Here is a 27,064-nt window from a genome sequence, read left to right on the forward strand (position 1 = left end):
GGTATGACCAGTGTGTTCTCTTGGCAAAACTCTGTTAGCCTTTCCCCTAAGTAACCATAGGTGCATAAATTTATTTCTAGGTTCTCTGTCCCATTGAGCTATGTGTCTGCTTTTGTGCCAGTACCATGGTGTTTTTATTACTGTAGCTTTGTAGTATAATCTGAAATCTGAGATGATGAGAGCTTTATTTTTTTTTTTTCCCCAAAATTGCTTTGGTAGTTCAGGGTCTTTTGCCATTCCATATAAATTTTAGGATTATTTCTTCTAGTTCTGTGAAATATGTCATATGTATTTTTACATTAAATCTGTAAAGTGCTTTGAGCAGTATGGCCACTGTAGTTTTCAGAGTGAAGATCTTTTACATCCTTGGTTAAGTTTGTTCCTAGGTATTTTATTGATGTGATTTTAAGGAGAATTTTGTTGTTGCTTGCATGCTTTCTTTTTAACTTTCTCTTTCTGATATTTCCTTATGAGTATATAGAAAAGCAACATTTTGCTGCTGCACTAGGTCTTCATGGCTGTGTGCAGGCTTTCTCTGGTTGCGGCAGTCAGGAGATACTCCTGCATTCAGTGCCCAGTCTTCTCGTTGCGGTGGCTTTTCTTGATGCAGAACACAGGTTCTGGGGCACCCGAGCTTCACTAGTTGTGACTCACAGGCCTAGTGGTTGTGGCTCACAGGCTCTAGCGCGTGGGCGCTCTCTGTTTGTGGTGCCCTGGCTTAGTCACTCCACAGCATGTGGAATCTTCTCAGCCCAGGGACAAACCCGTGTCTCTTGCATTGGCAGGCAGATTCTTATTCACTGTGCCACCAGGGAAGTCTGCAACAGATTGCTATATGTTAATCTTATATCCTGCAACTTTACTGACTTCAGTACTAAGTTGAATAGAAGTGGAAAGATTTGGGCATCCTTGTCTTATTCCTGAATTTAGAGGAAAGGTTTTCAGCTTTTCACTGTTCGGTATGGTGGTAGCTGTGACCAGCGTATTGGTCACACACTTTATTATGTGGAGATATGCTCCTTCTATACCCACTTTCTGGAGAGTTTTTATCATGAATAGATGTTGAACTTTGTCAAATGCTTTTCTTTGTCTATTGAGATGATCATGTGCTTTTTATCCTTCCTTTTGTTGATGTGGTATATCACAGACTGTTTTGTGAAACAAACAATCCCTGTGTCCCTGGAGTAAATCATGATGTATGACCCTTTTTATATAGTTTTACATTTGGCTTGCTAATATTTTGTTGAGGATTCTTGCATCTATATTTATCAAAGACATTGGCTTGTAATTTTCTTTATTTTGTAGTGTCTTTGTCTGGTTCATACCGTAATAATGGATGGTGGCCTCCTAGAATGAATTTGGGAGTATTGTATCATCTTCAGTTTGAAGGAATACTTTGAAAAGCATAGGTGTAATCTTCTTTAAACGTTTGATAGAATTTTCCTGTGAACTGTCCAGTACTGGACTTTTTTACTGGGAATTTTTTAATGACAAATTCAATTTTCCTGCTAGTGGTAGGTCTGCTCAAAGTGACCATTTCTTCTTGACTCAATCTTGGCAGGCTGTATGTTTCTAGAAATTGGTCCATTTATTCTAGGTTGTCTAGCTTGTTGGCATGTAACTGTAATATTCCCTTATGATTTTTTGTATCTCTCTGCTGGGCTTCCCAGGTGGCATGTGGTAAAGAATCCACCTGCCAAAGCAGGAGACACATTAAGGGATGCGGGTTCAGTCCCTGGATCAGGAAGATCCTCCGAAGGAGGGCATGGCAACCCACTCCAGTATTCTTGCCTGGAGAATCCCATGGACAGAGGAGCCTGGCAGGCTACAGTCCATAGGACTGTAGATTCAGACACTACCAAAGAGACACAACTGAAGCAACGGAGCTGAAGCAACGGAGCACGCACAGTGTTCATTGTTATTTCTCCTCTTTTAACTTCCTCTCTGATCGTTATTATTTTCTCCCTTAGGCTGGCTTTGGGCTTTGTTATTTTTCTGTTTCCTTTAGCTAGTAGGTTAGGGGAATTTTTTTTTTTTTTAATCTGGTAAATTACATTGTTTATTTTGAGATTAAAAGATTACTTTTTAGTCAGATATCAAGGACCAGTGTAATTTAAATGCTAGGGTTTTTTTTTTTTCCACCTAAAGTTTAATTAGGATACATACATAGTTGAAGATTATGAAAAATAAAAGTCCAAAGTGCTCACAGAAGATTCAGCAGATATGAGAATTAACCAGAAACAAAATATAGAGTCAGATAAATTGAGAACTGAAAGGAATTTTAAAGTTTATCTAAAAAAAATATTAAAAGTTTATCTAAACCAAGCCTTTCAGTCTATGAATGGGTTAAATATGTCCCTGAAGTGTTATATGGCTCCATTTCACTTAGCTGATTTGTGCTGTCACAGAAACAAAACACCAAAGTTACCATCATGATTTTCTGCCTCTGCCATCAGAGCAGTTAGTGTATTAGGTGATATAACAATGAAAAATACCTCTCTCTATTCTTATACCAATGTAGTGTTGCTGGTCCATCACCTCCGGGTTTGAAATGGGTCTTTTTTCCCTAGAGTGAGTGATGAATTTATCAGGTGCCTCCTCTACCTTTTGTCTGTTTCCTCTTAGAACCAGTTTTGTGGAGCTGCTTGATAATTGACAAGGGTCTGTATCTGTAACCCAAAAAAATAATTTTCCTTAGAAAAAGAATTATTGATTCACTTAAATCAATTATATGGCCTTGGCCTTACCTGAAAAGTGCTTTTACTAGGAAATTCCGATAATTTACTCATATATGTATTTATCATTAGTATCCACAATTATTCTACTTGGGGACTGATACATCCTCATGAGCCTTATGAAAGATGAGAAAGGCAACACTGAAACAGTCTCTAATGCAGACAGTGTGCATTTAATTTCTGAATTATACATGTATCAGTTCTTAAGATATTTCACAGGTAAAATTAGGAATAACACCAGCATGTATTACTTAAAGAAGTAGTAATTTCTATTTGAGCCTCTTTTTCACATTAAAATATTTGCGGAATTTGCTGTGGCCATAGGAAAAGAAAATAATTTTAAAGATGTAAAAAATACATGCTTTGAATATTAATGCTTGTTTCCATACAGTAATTAAAATAACTCAGAAACGTCTTGGTACTTGAAATGTCTTAAAATGTCTGGTTCCTCACTTTCAGTGATTCATAAATTCTATTTAATCCTCATTGAATTCTGTATCTTTAAATTTAGTTGGGTTCTTATGTACTATATACCTCCAGATACTTGTCTTTTTTTTAAGCCAACAGAAGTATTTTGAACTTCTATGTGAATAGAATACAAGATAAATATAAATTCAGTATGTGCACACTACTGTCTACTCACATGTAGCTCTACACCGACATTCTTCCTCTGTCCCCATGTTAATAAGTCAGGATGACAGGTGTGGGTCCCTGTTATAAGGAGTAGGTTAACAAAGCTTCACTTTCCAAAATAGTATTCAACTCCACCTGACTCATCTTGTATTTTAGCCAAGCTGATCTGTGCCATCTTCCCAGAAGCTTTTCCACCTTTTATCCATCTCAGCTTTTGTTAATGCCTTACATGATTGTCCAGGGTGGCTCAGACGGTGAAGCGTCTGCCTACATGCAAGAGACCCAGTTTCAATCTCTGGGTCGGGAAGATCCCCTGGAGAAGGAAATGGCAACCCACTCCAGTGTTCTTGCCTGGAAAATCCCATGGACGGAGAAGCCTGGTAGGTTACAGTCCATGGGGTCGCAAAGAGTCAGACACGACTGAGCGACTTCACTTTCTTTTCTTTCTACATGTTGTACATGTATACCATGTTGTACATGTATACCATCTACATAGTCCACTTATTAAACTGTACCTCATGTCCTTGAGGAGCTTCCCAGATGGCACAGTGGTAAAGGAACTGCCTGCCAATGCAGAAGATGCAAGAGATGTGGGTTTGATCCCCAGGCCGGGAAGATCCCCTGGAGAAGGAAATGGCAACCCACTCCAGTATTTTTCCTAGAAAATTCCATGGACAGAGGAGCCTGGCGGGCTACAGTCCATGGGGTCATGAAGAGTCGGACACGACTGTGTGCGTGCATGCGTGCACACACACGTCCCTGAAGTCTCTTTTTTTTCTGGCAGGGAGAAAGCTCTCTGTTCTTACAGGTCCGACTCATACTTTTGTGATACAAATATTTCTTTGAGTGGTTAACATTCTGTTCATCAGTCAGACAAATCTTTGTTCTTCTAGCCTGACCTGACTGAGCTCTGATCTGAGCCAACTTCATTACACTAGCAGTTTTCATATGGATTGTCACTTTTTCATATTATCTCTTTTTATTTTCGCCGGTTGCCTAATGAGTGACTTTCATAGGAATATTATTCAGCAACTGTTGGGTTAGCCAAAAAGTTCACTCAGGTTTTTCTGTTAAGATGTTATGGAAAACCCCAAACGAACTTTTTGGCCAACACAGTATTTGAAAGGTGAAAGTATAACTGAATAAATGAATATTCAAATCTCATTGATGAATCCTTGAATCTATATTCAAGAGCCTAATCTGTTGCTTCTAGTTAGAGAAATAAATACCAAAAAAATTGCATAATTAGTGTGTGTATGTACATATATCCCAATATTGTTTACCTAGGAAATGTTTTATATACATGCACACACATATTTTTTAAAATAAGTAGCATAAATAACCAATCTTGTAAGTACATATTGTTGGAAATGAAAATAGAGAAATGGCATTTTTATTCTTTGAATCAATACCTTTGACTTGTAGCAGATACTCCTTAAAAACATTCAGAATATTGATCACTTTTATAATCAAAGGCAGAAACACTCTGCGTAAAGGAAATGGACTCTGTCTTCACAATGGTGATAAAAGTTTACATTTAATACCTAACATGACTTCATCCCTTATTTGTTTCATTTTATCAGTTTCATTCTGTTGTATTTTTTTTTATTTAACTCTAACTGAAAATTAGAGTTAATCATCTATTTTAGGATGAAAGTAGAGTCTGACACGACTGAAGCGACTTAGCAGCAGCAGCATATCAGCCACTTAGATAATATTAATTTAGACAATAATTCATGAACTTTACTTGTGTAAACTAAATATATAAGGCTCTTCATATGATTGTCCAGTGATCTTTTTCCTTTTTTTTTTGATATCTCATTAGTTAGAAATATTGAACTACTACAACTTCTGTTGATTATAGCTGAGTTTATAACTAAGTTTTTGTCAAAAAGAAACAACACAGTAGAGACACGTATACTATAGGGAGCTATCAAGCTTGCACTGGTACTTGGTGCTTAAGCGACAAGGTTAATTCACTTCAGAGAGCATCTGGTGGTGGTGGTTTTCTGAAATTAAAGAGGTTTATTGCTAGAATATGAACTATCACATTTGCATCGTTTAAGCATTCGTACATGTTGTGTAACATGTTATTATTAATAACGTAATAATGCATTTTGAAATCCATGGGTAGTCATATGTTGGTGGATAACCTCTAATTTTCAAAAAGTTTCAATATGCCTAAAAACTATTTAGAGATAAATTTGCAGATTTAAACAGATATCTTTCTGAATGTGTTGAACTCATTTGCTGCCACTGCCACCTCCTCACACACAGACAAGTGTCAACTATTAAATTACAGTTGATGTTAAGAAATGTACTAATTTACTCGAGCTGCCATAACTCGGTCCCACAGATTGGGAGGCTTAAACAACATAGGTTTGTTCTCACAGTTCTGGAAGTTAGAAGTCTGAGATCAAAGTGTCAGCAGCATTGATCTCTTGAGACCACTCCTTGGCTTTGTAGATGGAGGTCTTCTTCTGTCTTCACGTGATTTTCCCTCCATGCACACATGTCTATATCTACATTCCCTCTATATAAAGAGAAGTCGCTCAGTTGTGTCCAACTCTTTGCGACCCTATGGACTGTAGCCCACCAGGTTCCTCCGTCCATGGAGTTTTCCAGGCAAGAGTACTGGAAGTGGGTTGCCATTTCCTTCTCCAGGGGATCTTCCCGACCCAGGGATCGAACCCAGGTCTCCCTCATTGCAGGCAGGCGCTTTACCATCTGAGCCACCAGGGAAGCCCCCCTCTTTATAAGGAAGAAGTCATATTGGATTAGGCCACCCTAAACACCTCATTTTAACTTAATTATCTTTTTAAAAACCTGTCTCTAAATATGATTATGAATTCTGCGGTACTAGGAGTTATTGGTTCAGCACATTTATTTGTGGAAAGGGTGGAGGAACACATTTTAACTCATGACAAGAAGTGTGTGTGTATATTTCTGTGTTTTCACATGCTCTGATTGCTAACTAAATGAAGTAATTTTAATAATATGACAATTAAGTGGCATATTTATTGGTTTAATTTAGGAGATACTTTTCAGTGACCCACTTGCTAAAAAAAAAAAAAGAAGTGGAAATAAGAAAAAGTAAATTTTAGTTTGGATGCCAACATTCACTCAGTGTATTTAGCATTTATCAAGTGCCTAAGGTGTTTTGCTGGAGAAGGCACTGGCACCCCACTCCAGTACTCTTGCCTGGAAAATCCCGTGGATGGAGGAGCCTGGTAGGCTGCAGTCCACGGGGTCACGAAGAGTTGGACACGACTGAGTGACTTCACTTTCACTTTTCACTTTCGTGCACTGGAGAAAGAAATGGCAACCCACTCCAGTATTCTTGCCTGGAGAATCCCAGGGACGGTGGAGCCTGGTGGGCTGCCGTCTCTGGGGTCGCACAGAGTCGGACACGACTGAAGCGACTTAGCAGCAGCAGCAGCAAGGTGTTTTGCTGGGCAGTGATGCCCGCTATAATCTTGAGCAAGTCATGAACTATTATTCCTCATCTGCTAAAAAGTGACTAAAAATCTCTTTGCCTACCTCCTGAGATTGTTCCATAAATAAAATAAGAAATAAATTGAAGCCCTTTGAGAATATAAATGTGCCAGCCAAGTCGTTAGTCAGATTTAAAAGAATTAATCCTGTCTCTTCATAAACCTTAGAATTCACCATGAATGTTTTACTCATACAAGTAGAAATATCAGCCACTTATTAGTAGAAGATTTACATATTGAACATTGTCAAATTCAGGAGGTCAGCTATGATGTGACAGAAAGACATAGAGTGTAACAACCTAAGTTTATGGTTCGTTTCTTAAATGTACTAACTGAGTGAAAGTGAAAATGAAGTCGCTTAGTCGTGTCTGACTCTTTGTGACCCCATGGACTAGCCTACCAGGCTCCTCGGTCCATGGAATTTTCTAGGCAAGAGTACTGGAGTGGGTTGCCATTTCCTTCTCCAGGGGATCTTCCCAACCCAGGGATCGAACCCAGGTCTCCCGCATTGCAGGCAGCGCTTTACCATCTGAGCCACCAGGGAAGACTGAGTAAACTTGCTCAAATCATTAAATTTCTTGAGATCTATTTATGCGTTTGTAACTGAAATATACTGATTTCACAGGGAACCATTTATAAGGAATAAAGGAATAACATAATTATTTGGTAAACTATAACTCATTATCAGCAGATAGATAATAGCATATTATTTAAAATATGATTTTAAAGTGACTGAGCAATCTAATAGTGAGCTTTATTGTTTAAATTGGAACAAGCAGACAGTCTCAATGCCTAACCATGTTATGTTAATTGTATCTTACAATTTCCCCATAGATGTGCTACACAAAAGATGGAGCATAGCATCTTCACCAGAAAGGGAGATCACTCTGGTTAACCTGAAAAAAGATGCACAGTATGGCTTAGGTAAGTCACTGAGATTCTTCAAGGTCTGTGAGAATTCAAAGAGAAAAGGTCGATTGCATAACATGGGCATTGAGGAACCAGCCCACTTGTCCCCACCTGAGTCCCCTTCTCCCACTTGCCCAGTCAGGAAATGCCAAAGATGAAATGCATACAAGCAATGTTTCCACCAAATTTGAGTCCCGTCTCACATGTGTTACCTATTAAGTCATATTCAGTATGAGTCTGTACACTTCTATGTGTCAAACAGACTCATCATTAGTCCTTGAAAGCACCAGTGTCATGAGATATTTTCATTTTTACTTTTTTTTTATTGAAACAGTTGATTTATAATGCCATGTTTCAGGTGTACAGTATAGGGATTCACAATTTTTAAAGGTTATATTCCATTTATAGTTATTATAAAATATTGGCTATGTTCCTGTGCTATGTAATATATTCTTGTAGCTTATTTATTTTATGCATAGTAGTTTATACCTTTTAGTCTCCTAATCTGTATCTTGCCCCTCCCCATGAAGATTTTATTTTAATGTGCTGATTCACAGGATTTCAAATTATTGGTGGAGAAAAGATGGGAAGACTGGATCTAGGTGTATTTATTAGTTCAGTTACTCCTGGAGGACCAGCTGACTTGGATGGATGCTTAAAGCCAGGTATTTATTTTTAGGGAATTTAGGGAATTTCCTAAGTATTTACTGGGCTTCCCTAGTGGCTCAGATGGTAAAGCTGCCTGCAATATGGGAGATCCAGGTTCGATCCTTGGGTTGGGAATATCCCCTGGAGACGGGAATGGCTACCCACTCCAGTATTCTTCCCTGGAGAATTCCATGAACAGTGGAGCCTGGCAGGCTACAGTCCATGGGGTCGCGAAGAGTCAGACACACAACTGGCCAACTAACACTTTCACTTTAAAGTACTTACTGACAGTGAATTTGCACAGATGGCAAAAGTAGAAGTTGGGGAAAACAAAAATGATGAGGGGGAGGTAACATTTCTAAGATTTAGCCTGAATTTCTCTTAGCTGTAGAAGACACTGGGTTGTCTGTTTTTACAGGAGACCGTTTGATATCTGTGAATAGTGTCAGTCTGGAGGGGGTCAGCCACCATGCCGCAGTTGAAATTTTGCAAAATGCACCTGAAGATGTGACCCTGGTTATCTCTCAGCCAAAAGAAAAGCTATCCAAAGGTAACACTGTGGACGTCTCTGAGCTGTGGATTCTGTTCCAGTTCCCACAAAAATTTCAGTACCTTGACACATAAATTAGATTTAAACTTTTATTTCCTTTCTGGAAATCTAATATGTGTAGTTCTGATTGCTTTAATTTTATGCATCAGTACAAGTCTTTCATTCATCACTTCCAAGATTTCCTGTCTCATTCCTCTTTACGTGCATAAAAATTATTTGTTGTGCAAAATCAGTATCACTTGAGTAAATTCCAAGTACTTGGTGTGTTCTATCACATCTTAGGCCAAATTAGAAATAAAATTCTTAATCATTGCCCAATTAATATAGTTATATAACAGTTATCTATGAAGTCCTGTCTTGAACCTGTTTATAAAAGGGAAAGGATGCCAACATACCAGAAATATAAAAGACTTACATATGTAAAAGACCATATTTTTGTACCATTTTTCTAGATTCCACATACATGTAGTATCTATAATTCTTTTACACATGTCACCTGTGATTTTCGTCTTAGGAAAGCTTTCCTAAGTGGCTTTTAAAAAGAACTATATATGTAAGGAGGATGGAATTACCTTCTTTGATAATTACTTGGAGTCTAAAACATGCAGTTTGTTAAGACAATATAAAACAAGTATATAAATAACCATTCAACAAAGATCTTTGGAGATTCAAATTATCTCTGGATAGGGAATTAAGAAAGTCTTCACAGAGGACTTACTTGAAACAGGTCTTGGGGAATGGAAATGAGGAGTTCAGGTGAGGCAGGTACACATTCCCATAGAAGTTGCCCAAAGAATGACCAAAAGAAGAGGCAAAGGAAACAGAAAGCATCTTCAGTGTTTGTTGGGACCTTGTCATGGTTCCAAGCCCCAGTCAGGTGTTGTGCACATGTTATCCTGCGTAAAATCCTCGCAGCAGCTACCAGGGAACATTGTGCATGGGTGTGAGCCCAGGCGTGTGTCACTAACCTGTCATCCTCACGGGCTGATTTTGACTTTGCAGTGCCTTCTACTCCTGTGCACATGGCCAACGGCACGAAAAACTACATGAAAAAGCCTTCCCCCCTGCAAGACGGCACTGTAAATTCTTCTGAGGACCACTGCTGGCCACGGGGCACCCCGAGGCACATCTCAGAGAGCTCGTTTGGGCTGTCTGGGGGCCTGCGGGAGGGCAGCCTGAGCTCTCAAGATTCCAGGACTGAGAGTGCCAGCTTGTCACAGAGCCAGGTCAACGGGTTCTTTGCCAGCCATGCAGCTGACCGCAGCTGGCAGGACTCACAGCGTGGCAGCCCTTCCCCATCTGTGATATCCAAAGCCACCGAGAAAAAGTGGACTTCTACTGATAGTAACCGAAGCAAAGCTAAAAATACAGGCATTTCTGATGCACCAGATTACTCTGACCGTGGAGATTCAGACATGGATGAAGCCACTTATTCCAGCAGTCAGGATCATCACATACCAAAAAAGGCACCATTTAATTTGAATTTTGGTTTTTATTTTTTTTCCCCCCACTTAACAAAACAAACAACAGCAAATGTATTATAGAGCAGAATAATCTACTATGAACAGAGTACATTATTCTGGAAAGGAGAAATCGTTTATGTATAACGCTACTAACTGCTACTGCATTTGATACTAACTTTCAGAGAAATTAGCAGCTTTGAATACTAATTCCAAAATGGCTATTATTCTGGGAACTTGCTACGTGATTACACAAAGGAATGAATAACCAGATTATGATTGTTTTCTATAAATTGTTTCTCTCTTGCATACTTAATATTTATATTAATAAGAGAACTTAATAGCTGAAAAAATTGTTCCTAAGTAATTCATATAATGGACAGGTGACTTTACTATTAACAGCCTAAATTACTCTGAAGTTCTGAATGTATGATAATAAGAACAATAACATAGAAAATTGACCATTTCCTAGAAATATTAGACATGATATAATTTAGACCCATTTTCACAAGTGGATTCAGAAAAGAACCTTAAGCCCTTTGTTCATTGAGAAACATTCCTCGTTAATGTCTCCAGCATTCCTCTTGAGAGAGTTCTGTCCTTATAGATTAGGCTTAGCTGTTGTGCCTATGTTTATATTGGATTTAAACATTAGCAAAATAAACTTGAGGCCTACTCATCTTAAAGGCCCAAGTTAAAAGCTACTACATGATATATATGGATTTTTTTTTTAAAGGAAATAGAAATGCTTCCTAAGTTTGAGTGTATAAAAAGCACTGGATAAGGATTATGTAAAAGCCAAGGTTTGAATTGGATTCTGGGCTTCCCTCAGTCATATCTTTTTACCTGAAGCAAGCCCTCTAGGCTCTAGATCTCAATTTCCTCAGTTTTAAACTCTGAAGGCCTTGGATTAGATGATCCTTAAGATCTTTTCCAGCCTTCATCATTTTTGAGTCTACTCTATCCTTTAATATCTTGCTTTTTCTTAATTTTTCAAAAAGATAAAGATCTTCCATTAATAATTCTGTTTGATTCTAACAAGAAATGCTTTTGTTTGTTTTTCTTTGTTAAGGAATCTTCCTCCTCCATGAATACATCCAACAAAATGAATTTTAAAACTTTTCCTTCATCACCTCCTAAACCTGGAGATATCTTTGAGGTTGAACTGGCTAAAAATGATAACAGCTTGGGGATAAGTGTCACGGTACTGTTCGACAAGGTTTTCAAATGTTTTCTCTTCTCCATTTCCAGCAGCCTATCATATGCCAATTTATTACTTGAATTATTTTGCTTCAAAAAGGAAACTTGTCAAATATTTGCAAAACTTTAAATTGAATTACATCTTAAGACTTTTTTTTAAAAAACTTATGTTTTCTAGTCACTTTTTCCTGTGGTTTAAAAGAAAGTAGACAAATGCTGTTTTCCCCCAGAGATTTCATACTTGTTTAATCTGAATACAAGACTTGAAAAATATAAAATTGAGAAGTATGTCTTGTATATATTTGGCAGCTTCTACATCAGCATGGAATAATTTTAACCTACATCATAAATAATTAAAGTCTAATATATATTTATATACCCTTCACTTCATAATACATCTTGGCATGTAAATATGATTAGTAGCTTAATATTAGAAGTTCCCAAAAATATGTGTAATACTTCTAAAGAAGTTAAAATATGAGCATAGGCTATTTGATGAAACTGCTTTAGAATTCTATTAATGTACTATACCCTAAAGTATAATATTATCATTTATATTTGAAGGATGTTGTTTGTTAGGAAAAGCCATTTAGAAATAAGGTAGAAATAACACTCTTAACATATAGAGATCCAAAAGAAAACCTGATTTTCTATCAGTCCTCAATACTGTAACCCTTTTTATCTTGTCCGTAACTTCTTTAGAATTTTATTATCTTCCTACTGTGAAGGGAAATAAAAGCTGAATATCCACAAGAGATGGAGCATCTACTCAGTAGATCTCATCTACTCTGTAGCACAACTTCTATGCCAAAACCTTTTAAAGTGAAAAGAAAATTTTCCATTGACTCATGAGATTTATTTTCAGATTAGCAAATATGATCTGAAGTGTATTACTCCATATGCTGTTTATTTCTAACAGTTATATTCTCACCCTAATATTTCATGGCTGGATTTTGCTTGCCATTTGTGCCTAATGCGTGGTATAGACTTCTGAAAGGAAGAGCACCCCCTCATCCAGGCAAAGATCTGGCATGTCATTATTTTCTGAATAAAGAATGTTTCTAAAACGTAGCTGCTTTTGCATTTGGAAAACTTACTAGAAATATTCTTGGGTATTGAAGTAATTGCATGTGCTAATGTGATGCTGCTGCTTTGGCTGATGAATGGAATGCTTTCTAGGTCTCAGACCTGAAAGATGGAGTGCAACATTTTTCATGTGACAAAACATTATTTGTCTTTTTCCACTTAGGGAGGTGTGAATACCAGTGTCAGACATGGTGGCATTTATGTGAAAGCCGTTATTCCCAAGGGAGCAGCAGAGTCTGATGGCAGAATTCACAAAGGTAGAGTGTTTGTGGGTATGGGAATTACATAAGGATTATCATGTCAACAAATAAAGAAGAAATTGGAAAGTTGATGAAGACCTTCAAATTATTCATAATATAAAATAAGAACATATTATTTTAAGATTACAACATGAAAAAGCTCCTTGATATGATTCCAAAGACTCTTATTTCCAGCTTATCCTCTGTGCTGTGCTTAGTCACTCAGTCGTTTCTGACTCTTGGCAACCCCATGGACTATAACCCACCAGGCTTCTCTGTCCGTGGGATTCTTCAGGCCAGAATACTGAAGTGGGTTGCCTTGGCCTCCCTAAGGGATCTCCCTAACCCCGGGATCAAACCCAGGTCTCAGGCACTGCAGGCAGATTCTTTACCATCTGAGCTACCAGGAAAGTCCATCCTCTAAATAGTATCAGAAAATATCTTGTTTTAGTTCATGCTTTGTACTTTTTAAGAAGCAAATTTCCAGAGAATTGGAAAGGGGTAGTGCCCTTGTAAAAACAATGACATTTGCATTTCTAATAAGAACTAACTAGGTTAGTTACCTCCCATCTCTCTGCGTTTGTAGCTCTGTGTGTCATTTTTTTCACAATTAAAATTGATTTTATAGTATATATAATATCCAATTTGAAAATATACCTAAGATTAGCTGTAGAATAGAGAAAGGAATTAAGTACATGTTAAAGAAACTCTGTGACAGACTTTTGTCCAGAATTTGTCTGAGTCTCTCCTCGAGCAAATTACTATAAAACAAGACCTTAAGGTATTAAAGAACATGTAGAATCCTTATTTTATGACTTGCTTCTTTCATCATTACTGCCTAATTTATAGGTGATCGTGTCCTCGCTGTCAATGGAGTTAGTCTAGAAGGGGCTACCCACAAGCAAGCTGTGGAAACACTGAGAAATACAGGACAGGTAAGAGATCATTATACCAGCCTTTTCTAGATATCTCAGAACATAATAATGTGTGAATAATACCAGTTTCACTGAGATCTCCAAATTTATTAGTCAGGAAACAAAGCCTGATTAATGTAAATAAACATGCTTGTATTTTTTTCCTTCCAAATTGGGAGGCAAGGATTATGACGAGGATTTTTATTGTGGAAGCAGGCTTTATATATCACATTTAGCCCTGATATCACCAGAGATCTGCCAGGAGGAAGGGGAGAGATTGCCTTAACATTTTTTTTCCGTAAACATCTACAAATACCTAATGGTTTTCACTTCCAGGTATCCTTCAACCCAAAGGATAATTCACATTGTTCTAATACATTTATAAGTCAGGGAGTTTACAAATTACTTCTAATGGTATTTATATTATTAAGATAATAATGATTTTTTTTCCATCTTTAATTGGAGGATAATTGCTTTACAGTATTATGTTGGCTTCTGCCATACAACATCATGAATCAGTCACAAGTATGCATGTGTCCCCTCCCTGCTGAACCTCCCTTCCACCTCCCACCCCATCCCACCCCTCTAGGTTGTCACAAAGCTCTGGGTTAAGCTCCCTGTGCCCATACAGCAGCTTCCCAATGGCTATCTGATTTTATTTTAGTATCTGACTTTTCTAAAATGTGTTTATATTATTTTTATAATAGAATTTTTTTCTTTCTAATCATTTATCTTCTTTATACAGAAAATAATAAAAAAACTTGATTTTGACATTTTTAGTCCCTTGCTTTTGTCTGTTTTTTCCTCCCTCTACTTGTGTTTTGGTAGACCAGAGAGTTACTTTAAATGATTTTATACCACCAACTGTACAAAGTCCTGAAAATTTATTTGCTTTCTTATGTAACCTTCTTCTTAGTTAATAAGGCACTCTTCTATTTATACAGGTGGTTCATCTGTTGTTAGAAAAAGGACAGTCTCCAGCATCCAAAGAACATGTCCTCCAGTGTACGGTCTCTGATCCAGACACCCAAGGTCAAGCCCCAGAAAAAATGATGACGAAAATGACTCATGTCAAAGACTACAGCTTTGTTACCGAAGGTCAGACCTTGGGAGGCTGTCATCTCACCTTAAACTTATTCCTGGATTATTCAAAATTTGATTTTTACATGTCGGATCATAATTCATCCTGAGTCTCTTGATTCTTGTCAAGTATAAATAAGAACCTGATGCAGCACTGTACTGAATTTGGGGAGGGCGGGGGGAACCACGCGTAGTTGTAGTTCTTGAAGTCTGAAAGGCTTTGACTAATGAAATCAGGCACAAAACAAATTATGGTCATTTAATGGTGCCTAAAATAGTTGTAAAATTCAAACTAAAATTTGTAAGAGAAAAAAATAAATATAAATAACTGCTGAGAATGACTTCAAACCCATATGAAACCTTGACTCTTATGTTTTCTATATATCCGTTTGATTTTACGAACTTGTGAAGCTAACTCTGATAGAAATTCACTAACAGTTCCCAGATACTTGTTTTCCTTACAAACGTTTCCAGCTAACTGGTAGTAAAATTGGACATGCCACTAACTCGCAATGAAAAAAGGAAATCAAGACTAATGTAGTGAGTTTTTCATAAGGTTAAATGTAGTCATAATACAGAAGTACTCTTCATTCTGAGTTTATCTGTCTTCCTTTTGATGGGTATAAATGTCCTTTACTTTATAAATGGTGGTGGTGGTACATAAGCATTGTTTTGTCTTTATTTTAGATTTTTCTTTGCTTATACAACTTTCATCAATTCTGAATTAGTCCCCAAAATAAGGAGAAAATATTAGCCCAACCTATATCATCTTTCCTGATTATGAAAATAAGATTAGCATGTCCACTTAATCCTACTGTCTTCTGTTCTTCCATTATTTCTTCTGTTACTATGTCTTTAAATATATTTCTTCATGCTTTCCTGATTATTATTCTTTTAATTTCTTCTGTTGATGAGAATTTTATCATCATGCATTACAGTTTTACTGAATTAAATTATATCTCACCTAAATATTAAGTCACCTATCCACTTCCCCATAACCCTTCTCTGTTATTTGTTTTGTTCTTCTTACCATATCTGTCCCATTTATGTCTGAATTTCTTTCACTGTCTCCTTTCTTGGATTTTTCCCTCTTTTTCTCTGTCATTCTGCAGTTTATAAAACATGGAATTAAGACATAGTTTCCTTTTTAGAATCTTTTTTTCAGAACCCACTTTTCTGATCAGGCAGCCTATTAGTTCATGCAGCTCAGTTCAAGAAGTTAAATTTTCTTAATAACAGATTGTGAAGTGGGATTTGAGTATAGAATAAGGGTGCAATAAGTGCATATAAAGCTGTGAGCATGGTGGAAATGGGCTTTTTAATAATGTATTCAAAACTGTATATGTTTATACATGCATAGAGAGAGGCTGTTAAGAATATTCACATTTTTTGATACCTTTTTTTCCAGAGAATACATTTGAGGTGAAATTGCTGAAAAATAGCTCAGGCCTAGGATTCAGTTTTTCTCGAGAGGATAATGTTATACCCGAGCAAATGAACACCAGCATAGTAAGGGTTAAAAAGCTCTTTCCTGGACAGCCGGCTGCAGAAAGTGGACAAATTGATGTGGGAGATGTTATCTTAAAAGTGAATGGAGCCTCTTTGAAAGGATTGTCTCAACAGGTGAGCCCCCAGCCTGTGGAGTACAGCATTTTTAATGAGGCAGATCGGTCTTTCGGAATGAAATGGTTTAACGTGTCTTCATTTCTCATTCATGGTTCCCCCAGGAGGTCATATCCGCTCTCAGGGGAACGTCTCCAGAAGTATCCTTGCTCCTCTGTAGACCTCCACCTGGGGTGCTACCAGAAATTGACCCTGCTCTTTCGGTGAGACTGAGGAAAAGTACTTTACACTATTATAGAATGTCAACGAGTGATTAACTCAGTTGTAGTGGTTTCATCGTTGATTGATCTCCTGGGTTTCATCCTAGTTAATTCTTTAGCTGGGAGTATTATCTTACATGGGTCACATAACCTGCGAGTGTATTCAATGTTTATAATATAAAGTAATTCACTTTCTCTTCTCTCCCTTCTGATTCTAGGATTTGGGGAATTTATTTGCCAAACATAAGTAGAAAAAGATGTAAAATATTGGTTACAATAACCTTTTGTCCATTTCTTCATTGAATCAAATTTTAAAATATAATCCTCCTTCTGAGCTAGTTTAGATGAAAATGAGAATTATTTAAGATTTTTGGGGGGCCTTAATTTTTAATACTGGAAATCAGAGTAGGCAATTCATTTGTCCATTTCACTCTCTTGTATGACGGAATAGCTAAAAGACCCAAAATCTATTTTGATGGTTATTTATAAATTGCATACTAGTAGTTAGGAACCCACACATAAGTGAATAATAATCTAATTGAAAGCCTTTGTCCTATCTACTTAAAATAGTGTTCCATTACCAATGAACGTGATCACTGAGTATCAAAGACAGGAGTGTCTGGCCCCAGAAACTTTAACCCTTATACTGGGGAGAAGGAGGGAGTATTATAAAGACATTAACAGGGAACTAACGTTTCTGAAAGGTCATTGTCATTAGCATTTTAAGAGACGACATTGGTTTTGGTCATCAGATAGGAAGAACTGAGAAATTCTCTCAGTTCTTGAATATATATGTTGATACAATCTTTCTGGAAAGCAATCTGGAAATATTTAACAAGGCCTTTAAAAACATCTTATGTTCTAAATATAGAAAATTATACTTCTATTACAGAAAATTGCAACGAAATAATGAGAAACTCAGATGAAAACCTACATACAAAGAAGTTCTAGATTTCTATTAATAGTAAAAAGCTAGAAAGAACTCTGTATCCAATAAAAAGCTGTAGCCAGTTATAAGATTATTATACAGTTTATGCAGTATTTGCAAAGCATGTTTAAGGATTTCAGAAAATACTCATGGTAGAAACCTAAATTTTGAAAGCAAGATGCAAAGTACAATATATACTATGACTCTAATTCTGAATGAAAGTACAAGTTGTACAATATAAACAGTTCTTACTTTTACATATGATTTTTTTTCTCTAATGAGCATAAATTACTTTTATCAAGAAATTGAGTATTTTAACAGGAAGTACTGATGTTTAATTTGTTTATTTTCACCTAAATGAAAATATAAGTTAATACACGTTGTCACCCTGACCTTTTTAAATGTGTTTGTTACAGACCCCCTTGCACTCTCCAGCACAAGTACCTCTGAACAACAGCAAAGACCCTCCTCAGACAGCGTGTGCGGAGCAAGGCACCAGCTCAGATGAAAATGAGATGTCTGACAAAAACAGAAGACCATGCACGTCCCCATCCAGGAGAGATAGTTACAGTGACAGCAGTGAGAGTGGAGAAGATGACTTAGCGAAAGCTCCAGCAAAGATACCAAACATGAGCTGGAGCTCAGCTTTGCAACAGACTCTAAGTAACATGATGTCACAGGCACAAAGTCATCACGACACACTCAGGAGTCAAGAAGATCCCATTTGTACCATGTTTTACTATCCTCAGAAAGTACCTAATAAGCCAGAACATGAGGGCAGGTATTGTCAATATTGGGCTTCCCTGGTAGCTCAGCTGCAATGCAGGAGACACTGGTTCAATTCCTGGGTCGGGAAGATCCTGTGGAAAAGGGTTAGGCTACCCACTCCAGTATTCTTGGGCTTCCCTGGTGGTTCCATCAGTAAAGAATCCGCCTGCAATGCGGGAGACCTGGGTTTGATCCCTGGGTTGGGAAGATCCCCTAGAGAAGGGCATGGCAACCCACTCCAGTATTCTTGCCTGGAGAATCCCCATGGACAGAGGAGCCTGGCGGGCTACAGTCATGGGGTCACAGAGAGTCGGACACAGCTGAGCAACTTTCACTTTCTTTCACTTTGTGTATATTCAGGTCCAACTGTATTTGTTCAAGTTTTTTATTGTTTGTTTTTTTTTCTATGATGTCATCCAAAATAACTACAAGAGAAAGGCTCTTTATTTCTTTTTTTTTTATTATGTTGAAACACACATTAGGCTTCTGATAACATTAGCTTCAGCCTTAGCTCCAAAATTAACAACTGGGAATCAAAAATATATTTATTTAACTTTTCTCACTGATTTGTGCAGCTTAAAGAGATCGACAGAGAATAAAAATCAGTAATATTAGCACATAACAGATGTGAAATAAATTCATAGTCCAGAATCAAACTAAAAATGATCTCACTAAAAAGCAGGTGTAAATGTTTTTTAAACATTCTCTATCTGTGGTACAAACTTACTATATTGGCATTGCAATGTGTTTGAAAATAGTCTTGCTTTGTCTCTGTAGTAACCCTCTTCCCCCTCGACCACTGGATGTAACTCCTGGGCAGAGCTGTCAATCTCAATCAGAATCTCTTCCCATAAATGCAATGGATAAATATCATACACATCACACTTCTGAACCAACTAGACAAGAAAGCTTAACATCTTTGAAAAATGACTTGGAAAACCACCTTGAAGACTTTGAACTGGTGAGTTATTTCCTTTGTATAAAGAACATTCTATATTTTCTCAAGTAAAATGTAGTTCCTCAAGTAAAATACACAGCTTCCCTTTAGGGAAATTGCTGTCCTTTAGATCAGCCTCGTATCTATGCTCAGTAAACAGACAACACATCTGCCGTGTTTCTCTGCTAAGAATTCAGGGAAAAGACAAAAAGACTTGGGTACACGTCCTGACTCTCCCAGTGACTTGCTATAATTTGGCAGATGCTATGGATGAATTACTTAATTCTTCTGAGTTTTAGCAATTTTAGCTGTAAAATGGGACTAGTAACCTCATGGTATTGTGGTAAGTATTAAATGAAATAATATATATAGAGCACCTAGCCCAGTACCTATTATTTCCCAAACTCGACGAGTTACCTGTTTACTCTTTAATCAAGTTTGAACGTAATTTCATTCTCTTCCACACTGTTTTATGGGTGCCTAAATGGAATCCTTTATACTAATAACCCTAGAACTTCTAAACTTACAAATTCACTTTGGAAGTCACATTTCTAATAGAAATAACATCCCTTGGACATAAACAGTGATAGCACAATCATCTGAAGAAAAAGAAAGAGAATCTGAGTTTTGTCATTTCTGTCATTCTGTCTGACCACTTGGAGTTTTTAATTTCAAATGTAAAAGGTGAAAAAATTTGTTTGAAAAAAAATTTACGAAGTCTAAATTTTTTGGTAGTTCCAATTTTTGATAAATATAGTATTTTTTGAATTTGAAAAAAATAATATCCTTAACACTGATTCAAAGTCACCCTTTTAATACATTTTTTTGCTACCTAAGTAATAAATACTTACTATAGAAAAGTTAGAAAAGATTAAAACCATCACTAGTCAGAACCCATAAACACTTTAATCTTTCCAAGCACTTTGTTTCCCTATAATTGTGTGTGTGTGTGTGTGTGTGTGTGTAGCATCTACATCTTCAATTTCATTCTCAGCAGTAGAGTGAAAATAATCTTTGGATGATTTCCTTAGAAATCTGTCATCACGCCTAGAAGCCCTAAGCAACCCTTGTGCCACAGTTAAAATCTTAAAATAAAAATTTTTCATACAACTAAATACATCAAGTTGTGATATTTAATCACCCAGACTTCATGTTTTTACCCAAGAAAAGCTTTCTTCTGTTGCTCTTGGCATGGGTGTTTTGTGTTTTTTTGTTTATTCTGAAAATATAAGAATTGAAGCTTGAGTAAGTTCTGGGTCAGCTATCTCCGGACAAGCACATAATGTTGAATTTAAACCCAACTTTTATTTTGCATTGGCAGGCAAGAGGTTGGAGCGGTACCTTCTGTCTAGAACTAGACATACATACCTGCCTTCTTTACTTGGGCAAGTTAAGCAGCCTTTTAAGGTTTAGTTTTCTCCTGTGTTAATCAATGGAAAGAATAGTTGTCTTTCTCTTTGTACTGCAAAATAGAATCACTGTTTCTTTCCTTAGGAGGTGGAACTCCTGATTACCCTAAATAAGTCGGAAAAAGGAAGCCTGGGCTTCACAGTAACCAAAGGCAATCAGAGCATTGGTTGTTACGTTCACGACGTCATTCAGGATCCAGCCAAAAGTGATGGGAGGCTGAGACCTGGGGACCGGCTCATCAAGGTAAGACATTTGAGCAGACTGTGTTTGTGCCAGTGTGGCTAGACAGGTGGTGCTAGTGGTAAAGAACCCACCCGCCAATGCAGGAGACGCACATTCACGATCCCTGGGTGGGGACGACCCCCTGGAGTAGGGCATGGCAACCCACTCCAGTATTCTTGCCTGGAGAATCCCATGGACACAAGAGCCTGGCGGGCTACAGTCCATAGGGTCGCAAAGAGTCGGACACGACTGAAGTGACTGAGCATTGCAGCAGGGCCAGAGATCAAGCCAGTGCTGCAGAAGGAAAACCAAGAAGGTTGAGTTGATATAATGCTCTATTTCTCCATTTGGTTTATGTTTTCCTTCTCCACCTCTTATAAATAAAGGCCTTTATATAGTCACAGTTTGGAAAGACTTTCAACAAGCAATCTTGAGTCTCAGAAAGAGAAAGTTTCTTAAATTGCTCTAAGAATAAATTTTCTATATTAGCAAAGCAATAACATCTGTATTAGCAATAGTAATAGCATTATTATTTCATTTATAATTACTTGGTCTTTGTGCTCATGATTTCCACAGTAAAGAAGATTATTAGTAAACTAGAGACTAGACTCTCTTTTTTTTTTTGCTGCACTGGGGTCTTTGTTGCAGCACATGGGGGGCTTTGCTCAGTGCAGCGTGCAGTCTTCTCGTGTTGTGGCACATGGGCTTCTTCTAATTGCAGTGTGCAGGTTCTGTAGTAGCACTGCATGGATTTCATTGCCCCGTGGCATGTGGGATCTTAGTTCCCCCACCAGGGATCAAACCCATGTCTCCTACATTGCAAGGCAGATTCTTAACCACTGGACCACCAGGGAAGTGTCCCTAGAGACCACTCTTCATTGTGAATCTCCTACTAGCCAAAATAGATTATATGGAACATTAGGGAAATTACTATATTTTGTCAGCAACTTCTGTGTTCCAAAAACTGTAATCCCACTTTGGCCCTTTCTCATCTCTGTAGGTTAATGACACAGATGTTACAAACATGACTCACACAGATGCAGTGAACCTACTCCGAGCTGCGCCCAGGACAGTCAGATTAGTTCTTGGCCGAGTTCTGGAATTACCCAGGATGCCAGTGCTGCCTCATTTGCTACCTGATATCACATTTACGTGCAACAGAGAGGAGTTGGGTAATGGCAAATTCAAGCTTTGGGCAGTGTGACTTTTCTTGGATAGATTAAAAGTACATACTGTTAAGCCTAAGGAAACAAATATTTTTCTATTTCCTGAAGGTTTTTCCTTATCTGGAGGTCGTGACAGCCTGCATCAAGTGGTGTATGTTAGTGATATCAGTCCGAGGTCAATCGCAGCCACAGAGGGTAATCTCCAGCTCCTAGACGTCATCCACTATGTGAACGGAGTCAGCACACAAGGAATGACTCTGGAGGAAGCTAAGAGAACATTAGACATGTCACTTCCTTCAGTGGTGCTGAAAGCTACAAGGTACTCCACCATCATTCATGGATTTTTGTGTGTGTGCACATGCATTTCAGGCCGTTAGATTCTCTTAAAGATATTCCTGAATTAGTAATTCACAGACTAAATGGATGGGGAATTAGTAAAGATTACGTGTTTCCTTCATGATGGTCAAATGGCTGTGTCAGTCTCGTGACTCATGTGCATCCCACACTGTCTAGACCAATCTTCAGACAGTTCTCACTGATCATAGTAGTCAAGCAAGGACTGTATGCCGATTGCCTTAGACGTAAATTCAGATGAGTCCTGATGAGGCAAAGGAATGAGAATATATTGGTTGGCCCTGGCAAGTCCTACCTGATTCCCAGAGCTGGAACACAGTCTGTCCTCCCAGAACCTCATATCTACAACCAATGAGGCATAGACTCGCATCCACTATACCTTCTGACCATTTCCCATTATAAGAAATGCAAATAGCAACTTTTCTTTCTTTCTTTAATAATGGAAATAATTTTTTTTAATGTATGTGTTAGTTTCCTGCTACCAAATGACTACAAATTTAGTGGCTTAAACCAATAAAAATTAATTATCTTAACAGTTCTGGAAGCCAGAAATATAAAACGGTCTCATTGGGTTAAAAATCGAAGTGTTAGCAGAGCTGCATCCCTTCCAAAGGAGAAAATCATCTCCTTGCCTTTTCCTCCTTTTAGACATTGGCCATCTTTCTTGGCTCATGGCCCTCAGTCATCCTTAAAGCCAGTGATCACAGCACCCTTGGTCATCCTGTCTGTCTGACTCTGACATTCCTACCTTCCTGTTTAACTTATAAGGACCCTTGTGATATCATGAGATAATCCAGGATAATCTCTTAGTCTCGAGATCTTTAATTTACTCTCTCCTGCAAAATTCTTTTTGCCATGTAAGATAACATATTCAAAAGTTCTGGGGATTATAATGCAGACATCTTTCGAGCCATTACTCTGCCTTCCACAAGGACATGAACCCAGGCTTTTTAGATTACAGTCTTATATTACATAAAAGAAAAATTCACATTTGTGTCTGTGACGCAGGATGGACTTTACATAGTATGTATTCCACCATATAGGAACAGTTAATAAATCATTTGATCATAAGCCTATTTCTCCTTCTGAACCTTTAAGTTCGATTGTATACTTTTCCCCTTGAACATAATTCCTGACCAGTTTCCCTCAATATTTCTAAAAATTTGATTGCCTACAGTTATTTTCATAAATGTAGCTGAATGTTAATTAGTGGAGGAGAGAAGTGTTCAGACAACCTGGGAAAATGTTTTTCTGATTCTACTAACCATAGATCTAGAATTTTTTGCCTCCAGATTACTAGAGCATCTCTTGAAAAAAAAAGTGGAAGTGTTGGTCAGTCTGTCGTGTCCAACTCTTTGTGACCCCATGAACTGACTGTAGCCTGCCAGGCTCCTCTGTCCACAGAATTCTCCAGGCAAGAATGCTGGAATGGGTTGCCATTTCCTGCTCCAAGGGATCTTCCCAACCCAGGGATCAAACCCAGGTCTCCCGCATTGCAGATAGATTCTTTACCATCTGAGCCACCAGAACATCCCTTTCCTCAGGTCTAAAATCAGTTTTTTTCATCTACTTTCGTCTTTGCTGAAGTCACTAAAGATACAGCTCAGTTCAGTTCAGTTCAGTTCAGTCGCTCAGTCGTGTCTGACTCTTTGCAACCCCATGAATTGCAGCATGCCAGGCCTCTCTGTCCATCACCAACTCCCGGAGTTCACTGAGACTCACGTCCATCGAGTCAGCGATGCCATCCAGCCATCTCATCCTCTGTCGTCCCCTTCTCCTCCTGCCCCCAATCCCTCCCAGCATCAGAGTCTTTTCCAATGAGTCAGCTCTTCACATGAGGTGGCCAAAATACTGGAGTAGTCCCATTACCTTCCCCTTCATCTTGCTTCCAGCTACAAACTAGCCAGTTGTGATTTTATTATTTAAAGAAGTGATTCTTAATCTTTTTTCAGTCACAAATATCTCCTTCCAGCATATATAGATGAAGACTGATAAAATCTTGTCTACAGCATCAGAAAGTACATAGACCCCTCAAAGTGAAAGTGAAGTGAAGTTGCTCAGTCGTGTCTGACTCTTTGCGACCCTGTGGACTGTAGCCTACCAGACTTCCCCATCCATGGGATTCTCCAGGCAAGAATACTGGAGTGGGTTACCATTTCCTTCTCCAGGGGATCTTCCCAACCCAGGGATCGAACCCAGGTCTCCCACATTGGAGGCAGACTTTTTAACCTCTGAGCCACCAGGGAAGCGGACCCATGAAGCCCATCCAAAATAAAACTCGAGGCAAAATGGTTAATAGATAGTTTGAAGGATACTTAAGCAAATATCTTAAATAATTTACAATTTTGTTTTCTTTCTTTTTCTATTTTAAACAACACAGAGATGGTCATCCAGTGGTTCCCAGTTCCAAGGGGTCTGCTCTTTCAGCTTCAAAGTCAGCCAAAGCCAATGGTAAGGATACAGTGGTTTTTTTTTTTTTTTTTTTTTTTATGATACAAGTACTTATGGAGAGGTAACTATCTTTTCCCAAAAGCAAGTTTGGGTACTGTCAATATAGTGTTCTATTGCCCTTACAGACTATTTTGTAGAATCTAAGTGAAAAAGTGACATTTAAATAAAAGCTTGTCTAAAATTCAGTGCATGATAGGAAAGAGTGGAGCAGCATGGACCCTAGGATTTAAAGCCAGACAGACCTGAGTTCATTAGGTCCCGTGTAACCTTAGGAAGTTACTTGATCTATATCTAAGCCTCTGTTTTCTACCATAGAGATGAAAAGATTATTATAAAAGTATCTACCTTATAAGGTTATAATGAGGCATAAATACAATAATATGTCAACTTATTACAATGATTGTCACATAATAATTTATTCAGGCAGTTACTGAATTTCTTTTCTGTGACAGACAGAGTTCTGGGCATTGTGAGTATAGCGATGAGTAAACAAAGCATCTGTCTTATAATCTAGCATAGTAATAGAAATTATAGTATTAATAGTGGTGGCAGCAGTTAAGATTAATTTAATGCTTTTTCTGGACTAAGCATTCTTCCAGGTGCTCAGATACTCACAACAACCCTGTGAGACTGTTATATCCTCCTTTTATAGAAGCAAAAGCCAAGGCCCTGAAAAGTATGATAGCTTGCCCAAGCTCAAAGGATAAATAAATAGTCAAAGCAGAATTTAAACCTAAGATGTCTGACTCCATGCTCTCATTTACATAATCAGACTTGGTAAATGTAGTTTTTATTGGCAGTATTCATACCATATAAGAATGTTAGGCACAGGGGAATGTGGTCAAACTTAGAGTGTTTGAAATGTAAATCCAGTACTTCTTTATAGAGCTAAACTTTTAGGGTATTTGGCCACCACCATGCTCAGAAGCTCAGTCGTGTCCAACTTTTTGCAACCCCATGGACTGTAGCCCACCAGGCTCCTCTGTCCATGGGATTGTCCAGACAAGAATACTGGAGTAGGTTGCCATTTCGTTCTCCAGGGGATCTTCCCCACCCAGGGATCGAATCTGGGTCTCTTGCTTTGCAGGCAGATTTGTTATCCTCTGAGCCACCCAGGAAGCGCAATAGTATCTAAGTACCAAAACAGCTCAGAGAAATATGACAGCTGCAGCCACGGTTTGATTATCTTCTGAAAGCTAAAACACATCTGTTTCTCTCCTCCTCTGTTATCTTGAATGCCTTAGGGGCCCTTCCTGCTGCTCTCTGGTAATTCTGGTTCACAGTAGAGTCAGACTAGGTCACACAACAGTCAGGAGAGCATTTGTCTAGTGACCTCCGAGACAACTCAGAAGTTCATAACTTTCAAGCCTGAGGAAAGTAGCTGTGCCCTGCCCTCCTTGTAGAAACTGCCTAGTAATCTGTCTTTATGGGATTCTCTGACCTAATTTCTTTATGAATTCTGAAAAATCATATAATATCATTCCTTAGGAATTCTCTTGCAATGCTGAATATGTAAAATGGTACAACCATTTTGGAAAGCAGTTTGCCAATGTCTTAAAAATTTAAACATACCTACTGTGTGATCTAGTCATTCCACTTCTTTGTTTACTCAGGAGAAATGAAGCCATATATCCAGAGACAAAAACTTGTCCAGAAATTTTTTTAGCAGCTTTCTTTGTAACTACCAAAATCAGAAACCACTCAAATGACCAAGAACTGTTGAATGAATAACCATTTGTATAAACAGCCTATGGAAAAACCCTAATGAACTTTTTGGCCAACCCAATAATATATTCAAACAGTAGAATATTACTCAGCAATAAAAATGAATAGACTGTTGATACATGCAACAGCATAATTAAAATAAACTCAAAATAAGTATGCTGAGTGAAAGAAACCAAATATAATAATAATACAAAATAATACAAAAAGGAATTCATATTATATTATTCAGTTTATACAAAATTCTACAAAAATGCAAGTTAATCTGTAGTGCCAAAGCAGATCAGTGGTTGCCTGAGGACAGAGGGCGAGAGAGCAGGGACAGGGGAGAGGTT

General features: G+C 37.9%; 1 protein-coding gene across 9 annotated transcripts in view; it reads left to right on the top strand.

Annotated features, from left to right (window-relative positions):
* The window catches only part of PTPN13 (protein tyrosine phosphatase non-receptor type 13), a 221,784-nt gene that overhangs the window by 158,614 nt on the left and 36,106 nt on the right, over nucleotides 1–27,064 (top strand). For 4 of the 9 annotated variants that reach the window (XM_061420713.1, XM_061420712.1, XM_061420717.1 and 1 more), the window contains 16 exons: nucleotides 7,697–7,786; nucleotides 8,329–8,436; nucleotides 8,838–8,969; nucleotides 9,972–10,435; nucleotides 11,502–11,633; nucleotides 12,879–12,972; nucleotides 13,804–13,889; nucleotides 14,813–14,966; nucleotides 16,357–16,571; nucleotides 16,676–16,774; nucleotides 18,116–18,480; nucleotides 19,245–19,428; nucleotides 20,899–21,057; nucleotides 22,037–22,208; nucleotides 22,311–22,521; nucleotides 24,937–25,007. In XM_061420713.1, coding sequence (XP_061276697.1) covers nucleotides 7,697–7,786; nucleotides 8,329–8,436; nucleotides 8,838–8,969; nucleotides 9,972–10,435; nucleotides 11,502–11,633; nucleotides 12,879–12,972; nucleotides 13,804–13,889; nucleotides 14,813–14,966; nucleotides 16,357–16,571; nucleotides 16,676–16,774; nucleotides 18,116–18,480; nucleotides 19,245–19,428; nucleotides 20,899–21,057; nucleotides 22,037–22,208; nucleotides 22,311–22,521; nucleotides 24,937–25,007 — 2,736 coding nt within the window. Of the gene's footprint in view, nucleotides 1–7,696; nucleotides 7,787–8,328; nucleotides 8,437–8,837; nucleotides 8,970–9,971; nucleotides 10,436–11,501; nucleotides 11,649–12,878; nucleotides 12,973–13,803; nucleotides 13,890–14,812; nucleotides 14,967–16,356; nucleotides 16,572–16,675; nucleotides 16,775–18,115; nucleotides 18,481–19,244; nucleotides 19,429–20,898; nucleotides 21,058–22,036; nucleotides 22,209–22,310; nucleotides 22,522–24,936; nucleotides 25,008–27,064 lie in introns of all 9 variants that reach the window. The other 5 variants (XM_061420709.1, XM_061420711.1, XM_061420715.1 and 2 more) reach the window with 2 other exon arrangements.

Source organism: Bos javanicus, chromosome 6, assembly GCF_032452875.1.
Source record: "Bos javanicus breed banteng chromosome 6, ARS-OSU_banteng_1.0, whole genome shotgun sequence".
Taxonomy (NCBI): Eukaryota; Metazoa; Chordata; class Mammalia; order Artiodactyla; family Bovidae; genus Bos; species Bos javanicus.